This window comes from Drosophila grimshawi, unplaced genomic scaffold (genome assembly GCF_018153295.1).
Source record: "Drosophila grimshawi isolate 15287-2541.00 unplaced genomic scaffold, ASM1815329v1 contig_1367, whole genome shotgun sequence".
In the NCBI taxonomy this organism is placed as follows: Eukaryota; Metazoa; Arthropoda; class Insecta; order Diptera; family Drosophilidae; genus Drosophila; species Drosophila grimshawi.
In genome coordinates, this window is record NW_025062889.1 from 1,990,729 (window position 1) to 2,014,418 (window position 23,690).

The 23,690-nt window shown below is 39.2% G+C and overlaps 2 protein-coding genes across 20 annotated transcripts in view; one reads left to right on the forward strand and one right to left on the reverse strand.

The window, feature by feature from the left end:
• The window catches only part of LOC6568736 (heterogeneous nuclear ribonucleoprotein L), a 129,718-nt gene that overhangs the window by 20,730 nt on the left and 85,298 nt on the right, over positions 1-23,690 (forward strand). For all 16 annotated transcript variants that reach the window (XM_032740856.2, XM_032740857.2, XM_032740860.2 and 13 more), the window contains exon 2: positions 12,423-12,560. In XM_032740856.2, the coding sequence (XP_032596747.1) occupies positions 12,423-12,560 (138 nt within the window). The remainder of the gene's footprint in view (positions 1-12,422; positions 12,561-23,690) is intronic.
• On the reverse strand, positions 746-21,132 carry LOC6568737 (tubulin polyglutamylase TTLL13P). Of its 4 annotated transcripts, XM_043214661.1 has the most exons (6): positions 21,103-21,132; positions 20,340-21,028; positions 20,116-20,269; positions 18,511-20,061; positions 18,178-18,320; positions 746-755 (listed from the first exon to the last, which is right to left on the reverse strand). In XM_043214661.1, the coding sequence occupies exons 2-5, from the start codon at positions 21,026-21,028 to the stop codon at positions 18,207-18,209; spliced, it is 2,508 nt and encodes an 835-aa protein (XP_043070596.1). In that variant the 5' UTR covers positions 21,103-21,132; the 3' UTR covers positions 746-755; positions 18,178-18,206. The 4 variants fall into 4 exon arrangements, with proteins under 4 accessions (XP_043070596.1, XP_001995182.3, XP_043070598.1 ...); XM_001995146.3 differs by lacking the exons at positions 746-755; positions 21,103-21,132 and adding an exon at positions 18,074-18,156 and having other exon boundaries at positions 18,205-18,320; positions 20,340-21,079; XM_043214663.1 differs by lacking the exons at positions 746-755; positions 21,103-21,132 and adding an exon at positions 18,156-18,173 and having other exon boundaries at positions 18,205-18,320; positions 20,340-21,079.

Consider the following 23,690-nt stretch of genomic DNA (forward strand, 5'->3'; position numbering starts at 1 on the left):
AAAAAAACATAATGATACAAGAGCCATTTGATTAGCAAATTGAAAGTCTTATTTCGTCTTGCGTGCTTGTGGAAAATGGGTGAAAAGACTGAAGTATATATATATATAGGGTATTTTTCCAAGTCGAGCTGCCTCGACTAGAAGTCCTCTTGCCTGCCTCACTTAGAATACATTTTTAGTTCTAACTACTTAACCACAAATAGTCATCCGTATTTATTATTACTCATTCGACCCATTGCCATAAAAGTAAACGAGTTGAAACATTAATGAAAGAGACAAACAGACAACAGATAATAGCAACAAGAACAGCAGCAGCAGCAGCAACAAGGGCAACGACAACAGCTGCAACAGTGTTGCAAAAAGAAAGCAAAAGCAAGAGTTAAACAAAAATAAAAACAAAAGCAAATAAAAAAAGTACATACAGAGACATGTGTTAATTTGTTGTATGCTGACGGGGCGGCTGGGGCTGGTTGGTGGGGGAGGGGTCACAGTTGTGGGTGGTGGTGGGGGTGGGTGAGTTGTGAGTGGGGGGAGTTGAAGGTGTGCAAAGCTTTTGGTAAACTGCTGACAAATATTTAATGCACGTCGTGTCGAGTTCAGTTAACGGTTCTCAGGTGTCTCTGTGTTTGTTTTTAGGGGGGTTTTTTCGGGGAGGTGGTGGGAAGGGGGTGTATGTTGCTGTCTGCACTTTACCCTCCCTCGCTGTGGTCCTCTTCTTTCCACTTGATGATTAACACATTTTAAAGTTTGCTCTTCTCGGGCTTTTCAGTTTCAGTTGGAGTTTTCTGTATACCCAATTTAGTGACTGCCCAACAAATGTAAATATTTGCGAAGAGATGAGTGCACTGAGAGAAAGATATTGTTTGCGTTGAGTTCAAGTGTGAGTAGTAGCGAATTTCTATCGTTTTAGATCTGATATTATTGCAATATGTATTCTAAAATGTGTAAGAGGTGTATAGGCATAAGAATGAGGAAGCATATCCGATGTATATATTCATATATATGGTATATATAATCCTGATGAGCAGCCGAGTTGATCTAGCATGTTCGATCTCAGATTAAGAAACACAAATAAATCTTTTTATAGCTGACAATCTATTAATCAGCTAGCTTATTTAACAACTAAGCCCAGGGTATCTCGCAGTTCAGCACTCTCGACTAAGGCATTCTCTTACTGCTTACTGCTTACTGCTTATTGCTCTAAGTGTGGTAGACTCTTGGGGCACTCGTTCGGCAACATTCCTGGGGCACCTGGGGGCCAGCACGCGTTTCCCACTTTTAGGCTATTAAATTTGGGGAGGCGAAGAAAGAAGGTGAAGGAAACTGTTGCTGTTTTTGTTTGAATAGTCGTCCAGCGTGTCCATTGCGGCAGGTGGTGTTTATTATTATGATTTTGAGGGTGTGGGCTCAGCAGGCTCTAAATGTAATTTTTTATAGCACTCCAATTGCTTTTGTTATAAATTTTCATCAGAGCACATCCCAGCACAGCACAGCACAGCAACATGAAGTAATTTTCTTTATCTTTCTTTCCTTCTTTTATTTTCCTGGTAGTTTTTTCCACTCTTGGCGCGGCCAAAATGTATTTTCAGTGCGCATCTTGGCCGGAAAGTGCGTGGTGTGTGTGCGTTGGGTGTGTGCGATGTGTGCGGTGTGTGTGGGGCGGCGGAGTGCGTCTTTATGGCCATGCTCGCTGACAAGTGTGTGGTTTAGTGGTTGTTTAAGTTGCCAAGTGGGCAATGCAGATGATCAACTTCAAAATAAAGAAAGCAGCGCATTAAATACAGATTTTCCAAAGGGGCTTTGTGAAACTGATGTTTAACGAGACACGAACAGATTACAAAGACATTAAATAAATCTGTGTGTATTACGGGAATTTGTAACAGAAATAATATCGAAGATTTATGAATTAGGAAAGAAACACTTACAAAGTATGCTCAAGTTTCATTTCATTTCATACGGAATTTTCGACTGAAATTCAGCTGAACAAACCCATTAATTGTATCACTTAACTAAATGCAATTCTATTGCCTCAAATAGTTGTGTTGCTTGTGCATATCCACAAAATGATATACCTATACTATATATAGAAATTGGCAATGGGCCTAGAGTATAAGACCATAAGAGGCTAAAAGTGTATTTATATTGGGGTTGTGTAGTTAAGCGATGTAGCAGCAAAGAAAAAAGCAAAATGCATATTGAAACGGTATAAATAAATTCAAAATTCAAATCCAACCATGGAAATAAATGTATCAGATATATATATATAAGCGAAGTTGTACGTAAAGTTGAAGATTTTGAATTGGTTTCAAATCTTTTTCACTAGTCGGTAACAGAGAACGTTGAATTTGGGTTCCCTTTGTCAATTTCAATCCAGTTTCAATCCGATTTCCGTTTGACACCCTACACAAATCAGTTTTAATGGGTAATAATTTGTAAGTGTTGCAGTCTAAATAAATCTGCCCACAAATATATCTTTTTGAAAAGTGATTTGGGGTAGACACGTGCCCAAGATTTATATAAGACACTTCAACATAATGCGTAACGCGCGAAATTCTGTCAAAATTGCGTGTTCTTGAACAAATTTCTTGAGGTAGTTCAATTACGTATATGATTAGTTTTTCTCAATGCTTACTTTTCATATATTTGCTTTTGTACTGGCCGCCTCCATTGCCAATTGTCAACGAAATAGACCAAATATTTCATGCATTGACGTAGTAATGCCAAAAACAAAAAACCATAAAAAAAGAAAAAGAAAATTTATCTTGTTGCTACTGAAAGAAATTGAAACACCTTGAGTTCAACAGCAGCAGAAGCAGAGGCAGCAGCAGTAGCAGCAACAACAGTAATTCATTCAAGAGAAAATACATCTCACAGCTAAATTTCAATTGTGCCGTCGACTTTTACGTTTTGGCCCCCGGAGGTCACGTACCGGCATGGGTAATCCCCCCCACTTCCTGCTCCTCCTCCTGCAGCAGTAGCATTTCCACCTCTTCCGACCACAACACATGACAGTCACAGATTGTGTGAAAATTTGTGGAGATTTGTTGCGGTGACTTTTCACTATAATTTTCCGCTTTGTTCTCCCTGTCTGTCGCCCCTCAAGTCTTTTTGCATTTATAATTTATGTGTAGTTCGCTTAGTTTAATTTAATTAAACGATTTGTGGCTTAATTATGATATTTGTATATCTTGCAGATAGTTTTTTTTTGAAAATATCTTTTGTACGTAGCAAATCAATTTACACACATACCTAAATTGAAATGACGCTTGTGTGTATTTTAAAAGCATTTTCCATAAATAAAAATTATGAAAGAAAAACAAACAGAAAATGTAGATATATATATATACAGAAGAGTACAGAAATAAAAGCAACAGCAGACGAATTAGTAAAGATTTTCACATGAAAAGCTACGCGTAAAGAAAATGCCTAGAAGAGGCAGACAGACACATGAGGAATATGTACGAAATGAAAATTGTTTTATGTTGCGCCGTGCGCCACAAACAGAACTTTCCACATAAATTACAAGAGTAGACGCCAAAAGAAAGAGACGGCCTGTGTTTAATAGGGAGCGAGAGAGACGGGGATAGTGGACTGTTGTCATAAGTGATCAACGGGTTGCCTTAGGCCTGTCTGTAAAGAGCTCAACAAACACTACAGTGGGAAAAAAGTTCAAGAAATTTATACTCAAATCAAGTAAAATCGCTTTCGAATTGCAGCTCAAACTTCTCATTTCAAGATAGTTGTTCTATCATCAAGAAATTCATAAACAAATATTATTATATTATATCTTAACTGTCAAAGTTCGTAAACCAATCCCAAAGTCTTCATAAAATTAATCGGCTTCATAACAGATTCTTCAGTTAAGCCAATAATTGAAGTTATTTAATTTTTGACATTTTTTTTTACTTTGATTTGCTTTATTGCGGAGAGTAGTTTGTTCATCAATGAATCCAAATATCATAAAATTTAACCTAAACAGCTGGAATCTAGATTCATAGCTCAGCTACGCACTAAGAACAAGCATATTTAGACTTCTTTCAAGTACACAAATGCTTAGAAAAGTATTTTGTCAAACTCTTTTTTTAAACTTTCAAGTAGAAGAAGAATATTCAAAATGAATTTTAAGCTCTTGTAGGCAAATCAGTGCTTTTCTTCCAGTGTATTCGCTGGACGCTTGCTGCTGCTTCTGCTGCTTCTTCTTCTTTGGCGGCTAGTTGTGCTTCTGGGCTTTCTGGGCTTCTGTCAAGTGAACTGACATCAAAATGACGAAAACGCAAATCAACAGCAAACAACAATAAAAAAGAAAAAATTATATATTTCAGCCGGCAACTTTTGTTGAAAAGATGGATGGATTTGTGGCTGGTGTTGGGTTTGGCTGTGGTTTGCTTGTTGGCTAGCTGGATGGGTTGAGTGGGTGGGTGGGTAGTTGGTCGGCTGGGTGGTTTGGCTTGTCTGCGGCGCGTCGAGACCAGCTCTAGATATTCTTCTTTTTTTTTCTATAAAAGTATATATTTTTTTTCGACTTGCTTTTTTCGCCTTTCGCTGTTGGTCTTTTGTGGAGATGACCCTGTGGTGAAGGGGTTAAGTTATGCCGGGCCTATAATTGAGTGACCTTTTCGGGCAAAAGGGTCGCCGTTGTTTATATATTAATGAGTTGAAGAGGGGGTGAGGGGAGGGGTCATACTGGGTCACGTGTCGATGAGTGTGTTGCGCTTGCATTAACAATTTTCCCTTACTTGAGCAGGCTTTACTTTTCCTTATCTTTGATTAAAGGCATCCTTTGCTTGTTTTTTTTTTTGTTTTCTGTCTATGTGTGTGTGTTGTGTGTGTGTTGTGTGTGTGTTTAGCTGGTGTTTTCAGTTTACTTGTGTTTTTCTTTGTGGTTAAAGCTGTGTTTGTTTACATGGGCAAATTTCTTAACATGTTTTGGGTTTGTTTTTATTATTATTATATTTATTTTTATTTTTTGCTTACTTGCTATAAAAATGTCTGGCAAAATATATTAAACCTTTTTCGCTATGCTTTCCAATGTAATTTACACTTTTTTTTTATTTTCCTAATAATTGTTTCGAAGGGTCTGGTTTTAAGCGAATATTTACCCGTTTGAAATGCCTTTTTAAGCATCGATAAGTTGCTTAAACTTTTTTCTATTCCTTTTTTGCCACAGTCCTTTCTCCTTAACTCTTCGCCTCGTACTTGCTTCATCGCTGATTGCTGTCGCTTAAGCTGCCACATAATAAATCTCAATCTGTGGCAAACTAGAAGACAATCTAAAGCCGCTCGCTTATAAGAAAAAGTATCGGCAATCTGTGAACTTTTCTAATTGAAAAGCAAAGCACAGACAACAATTGTGTCGTGTATTTGTACACACACACACACACACACACCCACAGAGGCACATACACACTCCTTCATCAACAATGATCCACTGATGCCAGGCAGAGAGCAAGCGAGATAGACTGAGAGAATAGGACAGCAACTGCGACACGAGTTGCAAAAAATGGAAGAAAAAAAATAGAACCAAATCAAACGTTGAACTAATGACAATTTTCAATGCTTCACGCGTACCCCCTTCGGCACACACTCACCCCCCTGCTCCCCTCTGTCTGCTCCACAGTGTGACTAATGAGCATTGCCGACTTAGATAAGAAACGAACTGCTGCTGCTGACTGCTGACTGCTGACTGCTGGCCTAATCATAGGGCGGACGGCGGGTGGGTGCGGGGAGGAGGGTTGGCATTTGTTACCAAGTAGCACCAAAAAGATTTGTGCCAAATGGCGCGCAAAAACAAAAAGATACAGAGACAAATATACAATGGAGATACTTTTTGGTTAGTACACATGATATAGATAAATAGACTAATATATATATATATATATATATATATCGTTATATACATATATAGGTATGTGCTTCTGCATGACTGTGTATTGTACTTATGTCATTGATGAGCCCGCGGACCAATTCGTTCTGACGTGTGTCTTACACTAGCTGGGCGGGGGTATTATGATTCTGTTGAAGAAGATGTCAGAGAAGAAGATCTATGATATATTCCAACTGGGGAGAAGATGGCTAAGAAATAGATATATGATGATGTTTCACTTCGTTCTACAACAATCCTGATTAATCATGGATAAAGTCTAACGCTATTTCACAAGGGTATAGAAACTTCGACATGACGCAAAGAAATGGCTATTCAATGTTTTTATTTCATGCCACAAAGCAAGAGTCGACAGTTTGCACATGTATTTTACCAAGTGGCGGATGAGCAATGCCAATAAAATGTGCTCGATTCTGTCGGAATGAGATTCGCTTAAAAGGTTTGACGTTTCTTGAATCGCAACCACCCACCTACCACCACCACCACCTACTACCTCCACTCCACAAGCACCGCTCTACTCTATATATATATATATATATATATATATACTCGTATATATATGATTGATTGCAGCGAGCAGTGTGCATTGTATTGTGTATTTGTGTACACCTCACACAGAGATACGCTGTGGATGCTGCTCTGTGGCAAAGAAAGCCAAAATGCGTTTACACAACTTACAGATTGCTTCATTATTTTGTAAAAATGATGATATTTGTGTGCCAAGAGGGCGAGAGGGGGCGCTAGGGTTTGTGTCTGGCCTGCTGCCACTTGACTTGGATGGTTTTTGATGTTTTTACTTGGGCCGACTAAAAACGCGGCAACAGCAACAGCAACAACAACAACAACAAAAATAAGAAGAAGACTTTGGCCAAAATACAGTTACCCAACCCAGACGAACTCGAGAGCAGACCCCAAAAGGCAGGCGCTCTTGTCGCTCACCCAACTGCAGCATTTAATATACATTGTTGTTGTTGATCTTGTTGTTGTTGTTGTGGCAGTTGTGGCAGTTGTTGCGGCTGCTGCTGTTGCTGCTGCTGCCGCTGCTGGTGCTGCTGTTTTAATTAAATTTCGCAATGCAAACGTTGAAGAAAACATTTTGTAAATTGCATTTCATGTGCAATTCTCGTTCGACACATTTTGCCCGACGTCCCCGTTCTCGCTCAGCCAAAACACAGGCCCGCAAGGAGGGCGCCAGCGGGGAGAGGGGAGAAGGGTCGCTGATGTTTCGTCTGTACAGTGTAACTAATTGCGAGTAACAAATGCCGCCTCGTGTTGCTGTCGCAGCCAAAATTTGACAAAGAAAAAAATACTTTTGAAAAAAAATATACAAATTCTGCATTTGAACAGTTTTTCGGGCTCCTTCTGCGTTTGCCTATCAAAATGAAGGGCAGCAACATGTGCCCAGGGACCAGTCACAGCGACAGAGCCAACGTCCCTCACTCATACTCTCTGTCAGTCTGTCTGTCTGTCTGTCCCTTAGTCTGTCAGTCAGTCAGTCAGTCATTGATACTATGCAGGGCAGCTGTGTGACGTCTCTGGGGAGAACTGCATATATATTTCTAATGGTTTTGCTGAAAGTCGGTTTCATTTTCCATTGTATGACTCGAGATTAACACTCATTGCTGAGATTAAACATATAATGGAATATATTTTAACGACGAGAATGCAGAAATTTCATTCTAATTTCAAATTTCAGTCAGCAATTATATTTATATCTATAATTGGACAGTTTAATACTGTATTTAAGGGAATATGATTTCTAATTCAAATATAAATTTTATCGTCAAAACTAAAACTAAATTTGGATTATTTAAAATAAAAAACCATTTTCATTTGAAGGCAGGTTTTTTCGTATATCGCTCGATAACTCAATTTGCAATTTGTGTTTACTTTTTGTTAATTTATTATGCATTCGCTGTAAGTGATTTCCTCCTGTTTTTCATCGATTGCCCAAGAGCCATATCAATCTCTGACACTGGCAATTATCACTCTTCGATTCATACGATTGAGGCTATAACAGATCTGCATGTTCTCAAGTCAGTTTGATGAATGTCAATACATCAAGCGTACGTCGACTCACAGAATGAATAACGGACAGAATGACGGAAAGACGGACGGACAGATTCCCTGTCCATTTATATACATTGGCTATTTTTATTACCTCAATTCTTTATCTGCAATTTTGTAATGCAGTTCAACTTTGCGATGCGTTTTCTTTTTTATTTCTTTTTATTTTGCGTACATTTCTTGGCAAAGACGCATTTAAGCATATTGTGTGAGCTGTAGATGATATTTGTATCTGTATATGTATCTGTATCTGTATCCGTTCTGGGATATGTCGTCTCAGTTTTATAGTGTGCTTTGACCATTTGATCAAACTGTGTGCAAAAACTTATTTTGTCATTTGCTGCTGCTGCTTGCCTGCCTCCTCTTGTTGCTGCATCGGTGCATCCACACACAGAGATGCACGTCTCTGCTGCTGGTGCTGCTGCTGCTGTTCGCTCTGCTCTTCACTATGCCACTCAGCTCGCGATCTGCTCGCGTATCCCTAGCGACGAATAGTTTTGTGGGTAATTCATCTTCATTTCGTTGCGGTTCGAGTTGAAATGCGCCGTGGTATGCAGCCACCATCGATACCGTCGCCACTCCCCCCGCCCCAAAGCCTTGCCGACGGCGGCTATTTTCAAATCGTTCGCGCCGTTGTGCCAGAAATGTTTCAAATGTTTTGAAAAAAAAAAACCTAGCAAAAAACAAAAAAAAAAAAATCTGAGCGAACAAAATAAATGAAATAAAATTGAAATCGTTTTTTTTTTCTATTTGTTTTTTTATTTATTTTTTTGGTTGCCATGCTCTTAAGTCACAAACAAACCCCTGTCAAGCATACATCGATCAATCATTTCACTTACAGTCTCCACTTTGTTATACACACACATTTTTTTAAGGTTGTAATTTAATCAACAGTTTCCAGTGTCGTCGTCGACGTTTTTTTTTCCCCCTTGGCGGGTGGGCGGAAAATATATGATCTTTATTATTATTAAAGGCAAATTTGACAGAAAACAAATGTTTTTCTTGCCCCGCCTTGCGTTTGGTTTTTTCCTTCTTTCATTTTTCTTGCTACTTGTTTTTTTTTATACAAATTGTGCGTCAAAGCTGTTGAGATTTTTGTGTTGGATTTTGATTGAAACCCTTCACGAGATGTGAGCTCTGCCAGATTATGTTACAAGGTAAATAAACATTTGTCGACACTTGCAACAACAACCGGGAATTCTGTCTGTGGAATTATTGAAAAATGCTAATGATAGTTCTTTATGCTGTGAACAACATGTTAATCTCCACTTTCTACTTGACACTGTTAATAGAGATGTTTGAAGGTATGTATTTTTTAGTAGAAATAGTGTAGACAATAACTTCAATTGAAGACAGATCGATAACTCAATTTATTGCCCTGAATCTATGGAGCAATAATGGGTAAAAGGGACTTGAGAAATCTGTGCAAAAGCATATAACAAACATATCTGATGCATGGATTATATATATATATATATTCTTGATCAAGATTAACAGCCGAGTTGAGCTAATCTTTTCCTCTACTGTAGGAGCAAGCTGTCGTATTTCAGTGTATCTCCAACTTGAGCTCTCTCAGCTAGAACATTCTTAATCATTAAAGTTTATGAAATCTTCTTAATATAAGAAATCAGAACATTTTCAGAACTGTTACACAATTATCCTTAATTGATTCAGAAGCAGAGTCATTTGCCTAATAAAATCATTGCCATAGTAACAGTTAAGCCGCAGCTCTTGGAATGTAAATAAATTCTAGAGTTGTTTAGCCGCTGAGTTATTACCATATATTAAATTGTAAGAGATTGCAAACCTTTTCGCCCATTAAAGCTACAGCAATGGGTGCTAAAAATGCAGCAGCAGCAGCATCAGCGAGAGAGAGAGAGAGAGAGGGAGAGTGAGAGTGAAAGAGAGAATGATAGATCCATTAACCTAATTACAAAGTCAGGTAAAGACAACAGAGCTTCGGAGATGAAGCAATTTAAGAGCAGCGAATAAAAATGGAATAAAATAAAAAACAAGGTTAAGTGAGCTTGACTCCAGGTTTTCTTGTTGCTGTTGCTCTTGTTGTTTTTATTGCTGGTTGAATGTGGAGAAAAATGCAGCAAATTAAAATAAAAATAAAAGTCGAAAAATAACACGTGAAAGTGCCGACAAAAGTCAAAGAACCAGCAGCGGAAAAAACAGAAACTCAGCGAAGAACTGAGAAATAACGCAAAGGAAACCGAGTTGCTCACAACAAATGCCAATTAGTTAATGAATTGCAGTAAGTAACTGAAAAGTTATGCAATATTTGCCGAAAGAACGAAAGAAACACTAACGACTTGGGCAGCAACGAGAAAACGAGAAAGAAAAATACTCTGTGATATTTAACAGAAAGTTTGGGTTCTGTTTCTGTTCGATGTTACAATAATCAATGTACAATTTAATGTACAATGATTTTCACATCTTTAAAATGAGGATACAAAAAGATATCTGAGTCGGTTATTTGATAGCGAATATATGATAAAAATTATCTGAATTTATAAGGAATACGAAACCGGAACTGAAATACGATACTCTGATATAATCACCATTTCCTCCAATTTCACCACATGTTTCTTAGGGTATTTAAAAGTTCTTTATTTGTATGAGAAAGTGAGACATTTTGAGATAAATACAAACATTCTCATGTCATATTCCCCAGTTAATTAGCGCAAATATCGGCGCAACTCTGACATTTTGGTGTCAAGTCTATGGGGCCATAACAAGCTGCTCTCGACCTGTCCATATGTACTTAACTACCCCACAACCACCCATCTCTTTCACTCCCTATCGCACTCTGTCTCTCTCTTTTAGACTCAGTCACTTTTGTTGTTGCACTTGCAGCGCAGTCCAACAAATTTGTCTTACCTGCAAATGAGCCAAAATTGACAATACATATTCCCCACTAGTCCCCGTCGGCCCAACTTGGCTCATTTCTCCTGAACGTTGATTGACATTTGAACGTGACATGAACATGTTTTACCTAAATTCCGCAATTATTTATAGAGTTTCCGAATACATTATGCTAGGCAAACAACAACAACAAGAATAACAAGAACAACAGCGTCAACATCAACATATTTCCCCATACATTTTTGTTTAGTATTTATTTATTTAAACATTTTGCTGACAGCGTCAATTAACGTGAAAAACTTATGCAAAAACTTTATGTTTTGACTTGAATATTTGGCATTTATGCGTCTGTGCGTCTGTGCGTCTGTGCTACTCAGATAAATAACGTCATTAACCTGAAAATCAATTCGCTTTAGCTGTGCTCAACTTGCATTTTGGGCCATTGAAAACATGTGCGTGCATTTGACAGGCAGTGTGATTTGACATGCCGTCTGACAACTAATGGCTAAAAGACTATTAATGCATTGATTTCATGTATTTAGCAAGACAGAAAAGAACAGAGATGGAGAGAGCGAGAGAGAGCGAGAGAGAGAGAGAGAGAGAGAGCAGGAGGTGGAAAGATAGGGAGCTAGAGCAACAAATCTTGAGACGTATATGCATAGAGAGAGACGGAGAAAGAGTTAGATAGAGATAGATAGAGGATATGTATTGATGGAGGGGAATGTAGAGTGAGAGAGATATGAAGGAAATAAAGGTGGAGAGAGTTAGAGAAAATGAGATTTAGATAGAGACAGATAGATGGCGACCAACTTAAGGAAACCCGATTGATTCCGATTCCTTCAAAGCCCAGAATCAATACCCAATACTCAGAGTTTCAAGTCACTTTCAAAAAGTAGAAAATAAAAAGCAAAAAAAATACAAATTAAGCGTCAGTTGCTTACGAGCACTACTAGCCTATATATATCTACTAAATTTTCTGTAAATAAATTAAAAATCGTTAATTCAAGTTATGCACAAAAGTACAAAGTAAATACTACGTTATAAGCCGGCAAATCAAACCGTTAACTGAAATCAAACGATCCACATTGAGAACAAGAAGCGTATAACAGAAATTTCAGATTAGCGGATGCCTTAACATCAGTCAATCAAACCGGAACCGATACTATTAACTGAAATTAAACGATTGAGAGCGCAACTGGAACCGATTCGGGTTGAGAGCATGCTAAACAGAAATCCTTAAGCACTTTTCTTTAACAAACAAACAAACTATTCCAACATGATTTGCTCTTGGGAACAGTGCCGAACAATTGGCTTATATTTGCAGAAGGCTATGCAACAAAATGAACAATTCTATTGCATGGTATTCAAGTCGTCGGCGATTTTTCTCATGGGCAGCTATCTGACAAGGAAATTTGAGGCAGTTGCGTTCATTGTGGGCTCAATTGTTTAAATTTGCAGTAATGGAATGTTGATTTATGTAAATTCGCTTGTGTTTTGATCTTAATGTTATATTTATACTATTACACACAAGCACAATAAAAAAAGAATATAATACAAATAATACTTATATATATATGTGTCTATATATCTGAACTCTTTACAGTCCACACAAAATCAGAATCAGCAGCAAGCACTACTGAACAAGTCAAATGACGACCTAAGGAGAAAGCGTCCTGAGACTACACGGCCAAATCACATTCTACTCTTCACTATCATAAATCCCTTCTATCCCATCACAGTTGTAAGTACACACCAAAAAATATTTGTATGCTACTACTATCTATATCGAATTTGCTTTCACATACTATGCTAGACCTTACTATATTTATATTTATATATATATATAAACATTTTGTTGTCATCATTATTGCCAGTGCTGCTGATGATAAGGCTTATTCTTTAGTCTGAACCATAAACCGCACAAGCATATTTACGTACCCTGTAAGGGAGTTGAAATGGGGTATGCGATGAAGCCATTGACAGCTAGGAATGACTTTGATCCTTGATATTATATATACATTTGTTTATATATCTATCTGCTGTTAAGCATAAGTCGTTGAAGCCTTATCGAACATAAAATTTGGTTAGAAAAATATATTCAGCCTGTTTGTCACAGGAGCACAGGAGGGGTATTTCTCTGCCAAGCATAGTTTTTTTTAATAGTAGTATTTTAAAGCTACTTTGTCGCAAAGTTTTCCTTTTCTTTATTTTTTTTTGGCAAAGGCGATGAAAAACGGAAAATCCATGGCAATTTGTTGTGAGTGTCTGCAAAAACTTGTCGCACAGTTGAGCACAGCTCAACAAGCAGGATATATGCATACATATAATATATCTATGTCTATATATATATATATATATATATATATATATATTTGTTTGTCTATGTATATGTGGTAAGTGTGTGTGTGACAACAGTTATTTGCCACACTGTTGCCGGTGCAGAGTGGCAGCTAAAGCTGGCAGCTGGAGGAAGCTTTCGGGTTGCAAGTGTTGATTTTGTTTATGTTTTTCTGTGTGGGATTTTCATTGGCTGTGGCAAAGGGGGGCACGGGGAGCGGGGCATGTGTGTTTGCCTTTTGTGGACACTTCGGGGGCGCCACACTGGCTTTGTGGCGAATATGTGTTACTTTTTAGCTACAAACTGGCCGGAAAATTGTGTGATATTTTAAAACAGCAACAAATATGCAATACGGATAAGTCTTAAGTCTGTGTGTGTGTGTGTGTGTGTGTGTGTGTGTCCTGCGTGTGTGTATATTTAAGCTAAGTGTTTAGTCAGCTTGCATTGTTAGACGTGCAACAACCTGCAGCAACAGCAACAGCAGAAGAATCAACAGCAATTATAAAAAAAAGAATGCAACAAAAATGCATACAAAATGCATAAAGTACTCAAGGATTTGTCATGCTCCTTAAAAGCGAGACACAGAATGCAGCAGGCCAAACAAATACTGTTACAGATTCATTTAAGAATGTTTAATATTACGAATGTTTAGCTCACATCTGTAATACCCTATAATGGACTGATTATGATAATAAGTGTTGTGTCTGCCAAACTTTGACTTTGAAAGTAAACAAAATATTTGGAATATTTAAGTCAGGTTGCTGCAAAACTTTGAGCGAAATTTTGTACACATAATAAGCACATATTTTGTGTAATGCTGAAATGCTGAAGACGGGAAAAGTTTCTAAGTAAATTTCCTCTTTTTATGTCCTGGTAAAAATGTTGAAAATGAAATTGTGCCAAGCAGAAGGAAGCATTTACGACCCTATAAGGTATATATATTCTTGATTAGGATTTAGAGCCGAGTCTAGCCATAACTGTCTATCTGATCAAGCTGTTCTCAGTGATATCGATAGCAGCCACAATTTATAATATATATTTTCCTAATCCTGAATGTTTAAACTTTTGCAAAAACGTATGAAAATCGTATTTTCCTATCTGTCGAATCTTCATAAAATTCTTAGTTGTTGTAATAATACACTGCATTTATATATGCCCCATTTCTACTATATATGCTTACAGGGTATCTCAGCGTACGCACGTTCACACTTTTGTTGGCCCGCACTGACACAGTTTATTGTCTTTTTAGCAAAGGCAAAACATTTGGCGGCACAACACAAAAAAACAAGAAAACAAACTCACAACAAAACAAATGCGGAAATGTTTTTTTTCTTTCTCACAGTGCATGTGTGTGAGTGCGTGTGTGTGTTAGTGAGTGTGCCATGTGTGCTGGCAATTGTATTTTCCAACACTTGAGTCGAGCATAGTGGCACATAAAATCCTGTGAAGTGGAAAACATGCAGCATAAAAGCGGTGAAAAACTGTAAAACTGCAAATTATTTGTGCCACACAGTCCAAACACAGTCAGTGTTATATAAATATAGACGTATGTGTATACACTGGTTGACATATGTGTATATGTATAGAGAGGACTGTGCTACATAGCCCTGGATATTGCCAGGGATATAGAGCACAGGCTTCAGTCTCGGAGCAGACATGTTAATTCGCATATACAACAAAACTGGCAGAAAAAAGCAAAAACCATTTGCGACTCCAACGTAAGAGGGAGGAGGGAGAGGGAGTACACCCCACCCACAAGCACAACCCACCCCTCCCCACTCTGCTGCCTATCTGCCTTTCTGACTGACTGACATTTAGCTGAGCATTATTTTCGTGGTGTTGCTGTTGCTGTTGCACTTGCTGTCTGTATTCAGTGTGGCATTAAGTCCAGCTTGCTGGATTTATATATATACTTATATACATATATATGCCTGGTGCCAGCCCTCCTCAATCGGAAGCTGTGTCTGGCATAAATCTTTTGTTGATTTAAGTCATCGCCGTGGGATTTTGGATGATGTGCACTGACTGGATGCCGCCTCGCATATCCTTTAGATGCACTTAGCTGTTGCTGTTGCTGCTGCTGTTGCTGCCGAGTGTTTGTCATGGAATTAAGCAATTCCTTTTCTGACTTTATGGCACAAATTAAAAGGCTTCTTTCTCCAGCTGAAATTCCACCAGACCCTCTCTCTCCCTCTTACTGGATTTACATGCATTTTGCAGCTTGGTTCTGTCGTAATTTTCTTGGTGTTGTTGTTGTTGTTATCCCAGTGCAAATGAAGATTAAGAGCACATTATGCTTTATGGCTGATAAGATGAAGAGTGTATAAGGAAACGTGTGTAATACATAAGATATATACATATGTTTGAGTAGTGCAAACACCTCAATATATATACCGAAATATCTGCATTAAAATTTTTATGACTTGAGTATTTGCGAGGAGAGGAAGAGGAGCATCAAAGGTGAGCAAATGCATGAAAATATTTGAAGCAAGTTGCAATCTTGTTTTCTTGGGTTGCGTTAGGTATTTGTTATTGGTGTTTAATGTACCTTCTTATCGCATAAGCCAAATATGCATATTTCAGTAATATATATCTTGAGTTTGTGCTGAGTTTTTATAGGTTGCTTTATGATTGGCAAGTTTTTGCCCAAAGATGCTAAACGGGGTGTTTAAGAAATGTTAAATTTCGGTTTTGAATTTCAATCGGTAAAGTTGAGCTCTTGTTTCCCTGCTAATCCAACTAATAAAATGCTGAATACAAAAGCGAAAATCTTAATTTGTGTCAAGTTTGTTGCACTTTTCCCAATTGAGACATTGCCCAATTTTGAAGAACTTTGGCAAAGTTGCAAACAGTAGGCGATCAGAGCAAGTAACAAGTTCGACTCTGACGTCGACTGACTAAGCTCAACTAATCGCAGACTAAACGACCCCTAATAGCAACCCGAACTTTTGTCAACAATGTAGACACTCCACACACACACACGCACATACACAGTTACAAACATTCTTAGACAACCAACAAATATGCCAAAAAAAAAAAAGAAAAAAAAGCAATAAATGGAAAGTTAAGTGTACTATGAGCTAAAAGTTTTGCCATTGCAATGCTTCATTCATTTCCGCAGCTTTGTTAGATGATGATGATGATGATGATGATGACGATGATGGCCAGATGAAGAGGATGAGTTGGTAGAAATTTTATGAGAACAAAAGACTGTAACTCTGGGGGGGATTCGGGGGAACGCAGGCGTAGATAAGATTAAAAACTTTTTAATAAGACGACACTAAAAGCATCAAAAGGAAAATTTTGTGCTGCATATGTGGAAAGTGCAGGCGAAAAACGAAAACTTTGCGCGTAAGCCGCCCAACTTTAACTTTAAGCTGATCACCACAATAGCAAAGAGCAAGAAGAAAAGATAAGAGAAGAGGGGAGAGGAGGAGGGGTCTAGATGAGGAGTAGATATTGTAGGGAATGCAATAAAAGTATTAGCAGCAGCAGGCACAACAATGTTCAATCAAATATTAAGCGTGCCCCATGTGCCACACACAAGCAGCAGATGAAGAAGCAGTAGCAGCAGCAGAAGCAGCAGCAGAAAAGGGGTTGGCATATGTAAAACCCGCTTTGAAATGGCTTATCAGAGCAGTTATGTATGCTGCGAGACTTTGTTGGCCAGAAGGCAGCCTGGCAGCCTGGCAGCCTGGCAGCCAGTCAGCCAGTCAGCCAACCATAAGCCAAAAGAAAAGCGATGCAATGCAACGATGGCTGCTGCTGCACAATTTTCAATATGTGTGTGACACATGTGCAAAACAGCCAACTGCAGCCGGGCGGGCAAAAAGGCAGCAGCAGCAGCAGCAGCAGCGGCAGCAACGAGCACAAAAAGCTGCTGAAATGCATGCAGGACATGCGTTGACGTCTAAAGCCAAAAGCCAAAGCAAAAGCAAAAGCCATAGACCAGAAAGCATAGACTATAGACGAGCATACACTCAGCGAAAACAATCGGACTGAATTTTAAAAAACCACTCTAAAAAGAATACTGGAAATAATTCCAAGAATCAGAAAAAGTATGTCTAAAAATAAGAAAGACGTCCTAAATCGACAGTTTATGTTTTTTTTTTTTAAATAATACAAACAACAAAAAATCATATTTTTTATGGCGAATATAAAAAATACAGGTCAATTTGGGTTCTCTGAGTGTAGCAGGCGATGGCAGGTCCTCCAGCCGCAACCGCGGTTTGACAGACAGAAAGAAAGATGAGAGGGGGAACTGTTTTGCATATGGTATATATATGCGATATAACCGACTCTACAGTTTTCAATAATGCAAGTTTGAAGACTAACACCCAACTCAAGCCTTACCTCACAAGGGAGGCGGCTGCCAGTCGCGTATTGTGTGTTGCATTTTGTTTATGCATGCGATGCCATCAAAGCGCAAGATGTTAGTGGCTCAGCTTTGTGGCCCATTGTGTGTGTGTGTGCGAGTGTGTGTGAGTGTGTGGGATTATAAGTATTTGTTGGGGTTGCTGTTAGGGGCGAAGTTGGAGAGCCATGTCGCATTGTCGCCGGCTATGCCTTTGACAAATCGATGGTTTTTTTCTAGCTTCTCGAATGAGTCTCTTCTTTTTATAATGGTCTATGTTGTGTCTGCATAAAACATGCTTTATGGGTTTTGGGGCAAAAATATATCAATAAATATCCTTGCAAGGATACGAATCCGCTTAATATGCTTATTGCTGTGGGAAGTGTGTTTAAGATTGAGTTTTAAGGACTGACAACAGACAAAAGTTAGTCGAGTTGTGTATGAAAATTGCAATTGAATTTTGTTATTCTGCGTAGTTTTATGGATTTCAATAGTTCAGAACAGTTGTCAGCATGGAATTATAGACATGCACTCTTTTTTATTATTATTAATAATTATGAATATGCACAATAGATTTTGTACTTAAAAAATCGTTTTCTTTGCATAGTTTTCCTTCACACTTTCGATAAATTAATATATGTTGTGCTGAAAATATAATTGAGCTACGATTTCTTCAAGAATTTAAAGTCTTACTATTAACTGGCATTGACTTCATTCATTTTGGCCGTTAGTATGCGATACAGAAGAGTTGGGAAGAGATTGATATCATTTTTGGTTAGATTGCCGCGCTCATACATTTCATGGAAAAACTAGAATGGAGATTGATAAAGTTACTCAGACTTGGAAACTACCAAAAAAAAGAGATAAGAAAAGAAAATCGCACAAGTAGTGTGCTGAAGTAAGAATGCCCAGTTGCAATGCATAAAACATTAAGAATTTAAATATATTTGATTTTTGTAAACAATTTGGATTGCAACATGATTCGATTGTTCAACTCACCAGCTCCTGGAGTTGCCTACCATTAACAGCTGTTGTTCTTTCTGACCGCCATTCGGCTTCCAGTTGTTTATCCGACTCATCGATGGAGTCGGGCAACCAATGCTTGTTCAACTTTTTTTTGGCAACCAACTTTTCTTTATTGGCCTCATCGTTGTTGTTGTGGTTGTTGTTTGGTTGCTGCTGGTTGTTGCTCTTTTCGTTGGCCAACAAAACATTTGAGCTGCTCGCCGCAATGCTGTGCTTGACGAGAAACTCGGCATCCTGGCGAGATTCCCATTCCAGGAGGCGAGTACGTCGCTGCTGGCATTGCAGCTGACGCTGTCGTCGTGCACTGACACAAACCAGACTGCGTTTGCGCTTAAAACGCTGCAACTTGTTGTTGTTGCTGTTGTCGTTGTTGGCAGCCTCATTTGTTGTGGATTTGGCTGGCGTTGGCGTCTCAGTTGCCCCCTTTGCCACTGCTCCTATCCTGTCCTGTCTTATGCTTGTTAGTTCGAATTTGCGTTTGTTGAGCATTTGCCAAATGCCCACCGCCCGCTCTTTCGATCTCTGCTGCTGTAGTTTGTGCCGCGCAATCAGCTGCTTTTCTTTGCGCCGCTGCAATTGCTCGTGTTTGTCTTGGAGCTGCTCCTGCAATGTTTGTTGCCTCAACTGTTCGCGATCCTTGATCCGCGAGTGACTATGATTCGTTTCCTTGAACGGGGACACCTGCTTGAACTGATTGTAGAACTTGAAATAGTACTTGTGACGAGCGGCATCTGTCGGCGGCATAATGCGTCGATAGTTGCCCATATGACTCTCCTCCCAGGCAATCTGCTGTGCCAAAGCACTGAGGGAGCATGCCTGGCTAACATCAGCACCACCAGCGGCTCGCTGTTGCTCCGATGGGGCTATTTTGGGGGGGATTTCGACACGTCTGCGATTCGCCTGCTGCATTAAACGATCCCTGAGCAATGCACGATCCTCCCTTATGATCTCCTCCTTATCCACCAGCGGAGTGCTTATCAAATTCAAGGTGTCCTTTATCAGTGGTCGCTTCACCTCCAAATCCACCCGTTCGCCACCCATCAGACTCGGCGTATGATTCACCTCCAGGATATACGGCTTGAGTTTCCAATCGACCAGGATATCAAAGCCCAACAGTTGAAAGCATGCCTGAATCTTATTGTGCTTGGGGAAGCACAACTGATAATTGTGCCTCAGCACGGGCCATGCACTAATCAGCGTTTTGATAATGGCATCATCGACAGATGCCCAAAACTCGACCACATTGTAATTGTGCTCGACCAGCCACCGATTGTAGGCACTCAATTTACGCTTGAAGCCACCGGCAATGCCACAGCCAGCATTATAATTGCAATTGCGTCGATTCACGCAATAGTTTGTCAAATGCATAAACATATTATCACTGTTGCCCAATGCCGGCGGCTTGTATTTGTTGGTTGCAAACCGGGCCAATCCCTCATTGTAGACAAAGATACGCAACGGATCCACCGAGGTAACCAACGTATAAACACGCAAATCAAACTTGAAGCCATCGATGAGCAGTGGCTGGATGGATAATGTGAGAGGAGGGAAACAATGCTAGATATGCTTATCACTCACCCTTTCGATGTAAGTCTGACAAATGAGCTTCTCCTGTCTGCCCACAGTCTGCAGATTGTTGGTCAGCCAAATGCCACGTCCCTGGCCCGATGAATACGGCTTGAGAATAAAGGTGCGCTTGTGTCTGCTGGCATAAACAGCCACATCGTAGGCACTAACACCATGGATCATAGATAAGTATCAAAAGCAGAAAAGAGATCTCTCAAATCTGAAACGTAACTCACTCGGTGGGCAGCAGCCAGGTCTTGGGAAAGATGCAATAATCACCGGGATACATTTTGAGCATGCGATTCAGATTGCGCGACAGCAGATCCTTGCGACAGATTTCGCTCATGCCGGGGAAATGATTGATTTGCTGGAAACGCTTCATGCTCTTGAGCAGATCAAAATGTGGTGTATTGTCGCACCACTGAACGTTCCACAGCCGATGCTCGGGCACATGGGTTAGACCAATGCCCTTGGCCACCTTGCCGATCAGCGGAAAGCGTGTATGCTCCACACAAATGCTAATGCGTATGCCACGCACCAGCGGATCCATCACTATGCTGGGTGGATCTAAACGTAATCGCGGCTCATGCAACACATTGTGGCAGGTGGGTGAACGACGTTTCTTACAGCTGCAGATGGCGGTGGCGGCGGCGTTGCCACCATTGGCCGAATCGCTCACCGATAGCAGCACATATGGACTACCCTTGCCATTGTCCGCAATCCCATCGCTGTTCTCGTTGGGCAGCCAATGGGCAGCTGGGGACAGATATCTGCCAGTTATTGTTCTCGTTTGAGTCTTGTTGCTCTTGTTGTTCACTTGTTGTTGTTGTTGATGTTGTTCCTTCTTCCTTTTGACCTTGGGCAAAAGCTTTTTAAGATATTGATTTGATGCCCAGTTTTGGTTGCATTTCGAGTTGGTTGTCATCTAAAAGATTGTTTTTATGCATTTATTTCTACGGGCTCTAATTAGTTGCGATTGGGGAGGGTGTTTATCATTACCGTTAGCCTGGGAGTTATTAGAAATTAAAAACGGGTTGCGAACAACGATAAATTTTGACAGTTTTATTAATGACAATAAACGCAAATGATTTAGGCAACTCTCTTTCTCTTTTGTTGTTGTTTTTTTGACAGAGTTATAAGAAATTGCTTATTAATACATAATTTGTTATTTTCGGTTAGCTTCCTTATCCATTTAATAAATTTAATACCTGCCATTCTGACGTCAGACCCCATCTGTTTGTTGTTTTTGTCAGTGTCTGTTCAACAACAACCACATTTCACTGCCATTAACTTTGATCAGAGACTGAACTTGTCCTTACCCGCTGCCCCTTCCCCCCTTTTTAGCGTGTTGCGGTTGAACTTGTCGCGTTTCTCCACACACAAACAGCAGCCACAAAGCGACTTGTGCAACACCTTGCGACAACTGATATGCCCCATGAGCATTGTAACTGGAGGAGGCAGCGATTTCGGCGTTTAGCTTACGTTGAGGGGCTGTCTAGTACGTCTAGTGGGCTGGCTTGGCTCATTAACCGCAGCTTAATCAGCTTTTAGACATTTTGTGGTTATTAGTTCAGGCACAATATATTTATATATATATACATGAATCATATTCATATAAATGACAACTGAATTTTTATAGTTGAGCTCGTTTCTCATACGCTTGGTTAATTTACTGACAATGACAATGGCAATAGCAAAATAACAAAAACAAAAACAATAACAAAAAACAATATCATGCAAGCGCTTCATTTGGATCGACACTTTTGATTGTTACCCAGTTTTTTTTTTTTGTTTAATTGTTTTTCCCTGCCCCGACACGTTAGCTAGGCAGCAGACCAACAAAGATGCAACAATTGCAGTTGCCTGTTGGGCTTTTGGTTAACTGTCATCGTTGGTTGTTGTTGTTGTTGCTGTTGCTGTTGTGTGTATCAAATTACAATTTAACATTTGCCTCATTTTGATAGGGTATATTTTTTTGGGCTGGCGCAACAATAAACGGAGCGTATAATTTGTCAAGTTTATTTGGTTGAGCGACGTTTGTGTAGCCATATTCCCTCTCTCTTTCTTCTGCCTCTGTCTCTCTCTCTCGCTCTGCAGTCACTTTTTGGTAAGCCCTCCTTTTGCCTTACTAATTGGCTGTCCAACTTGCTGTTGATTTTGTTGCTGTTTATTTGTTTTTGTATTGCTGCTAATTATGCGCGCTTTTGTCTCGGGCTGTGTTATTTTCTATTTTTTCTTTTGGGTAAACACAAACAATACTTAAGCGTTTTGGCTACTTTTAGCCATCTTGAAAGTATTAATGATAGTGCACGTGCAGAGAGAAAGGCTGCTGCTCCTGTTGACACCGATAAGGATAAGAAAGGAAGTCGGAGAAGAGGAGAAGTGTTGCCAGTCAGCAGGCGAGGCAGGCGATAAGCGCCCAAGAAACGACTACAGAATGACGATTAATGTTTTTTCAAAAAGTTATGTGGTGTAGTGGTTTATGCTGGTTGGGTTGGGTGGCTTGTGTGGTGCGGTGGTACTTCAGCTAAATTTCAAATTGCAAAACTTTGTTGAGCTAAAATCACGCATTGCAGCACATCACAAAATTTGATATGAAAGCGAATATAGAAATTTAAGTTATGCTCAAATTAGAAATGTAACAAATTTGATGCTTAATTAATTGCATAACTATTTTAGTTAAGCTTAATTTGGTTATGTAAGCGTAAATATTAAAATGGAATCCTTTTACAGCTCAAATATGCCTTTTCATTTCATTTGTAATGCTTTTTAATTCAATAAATATTTGCTGATTCCGTTTTTCGCTCTCGCATTTAATTGGCTCAAACGATAATCACAAATCAATTGAGAAATCTAACCAATTATTTATAATAATCACTTTCTGAAAGAGCTGCGCTTCAGCGCGCTTTTCATTTGTACAAATAATATTTGCATTTTTTTGTCTATATACTTGTCGAGTTTATTTATGTGATTGTTTAATATTTAATTGACTATCTTTTGCTGTTACTGTTATTTTAATCAAGTGCACGAAAAACAAAAATGCAAAAACATACGAAATGGGCTTACGCCAAACTGTATTAAAAATTTAAAACTATGTACATTTAATTTGCACCGAAAAACAAAAACAAAAAAAAAGAGAAGAGCAAAATATATATATATAAAAAAACGGCGAAAAACTCGAGCGCGTAATAATGAAAAATTTAACAGAAACCAGACAACAATACATGCGCTGTGCCAGAGTAAGGGAGAGTGAAAGAGACAGATAGAGAGGGTTAGAAAGAGATGCCACTAGGAAGAAAAGAGCAAAAAACACACAATTGGCTCATAAAGTTGCAGTTTTTCGGGGTTCGCTGATGAAAAATCTGTTTATGGAGCATAAATAACAATGTGTGCTTGGATAAGTGTGTGTGCGTATGAGTGTGCGTGTGTGTGTGTGTGTGGTGTGTGTCTGCATATAGAAGTCGAAATGGCCATTAGCCAAATCCTTTTGCATACCCTTAATCCAATGTAAATGGATAATATACCCTATATTGAAGTATGTAACAGGCAGAGGAAAGCAACTCCGAAACCATAAAATATGTATATTC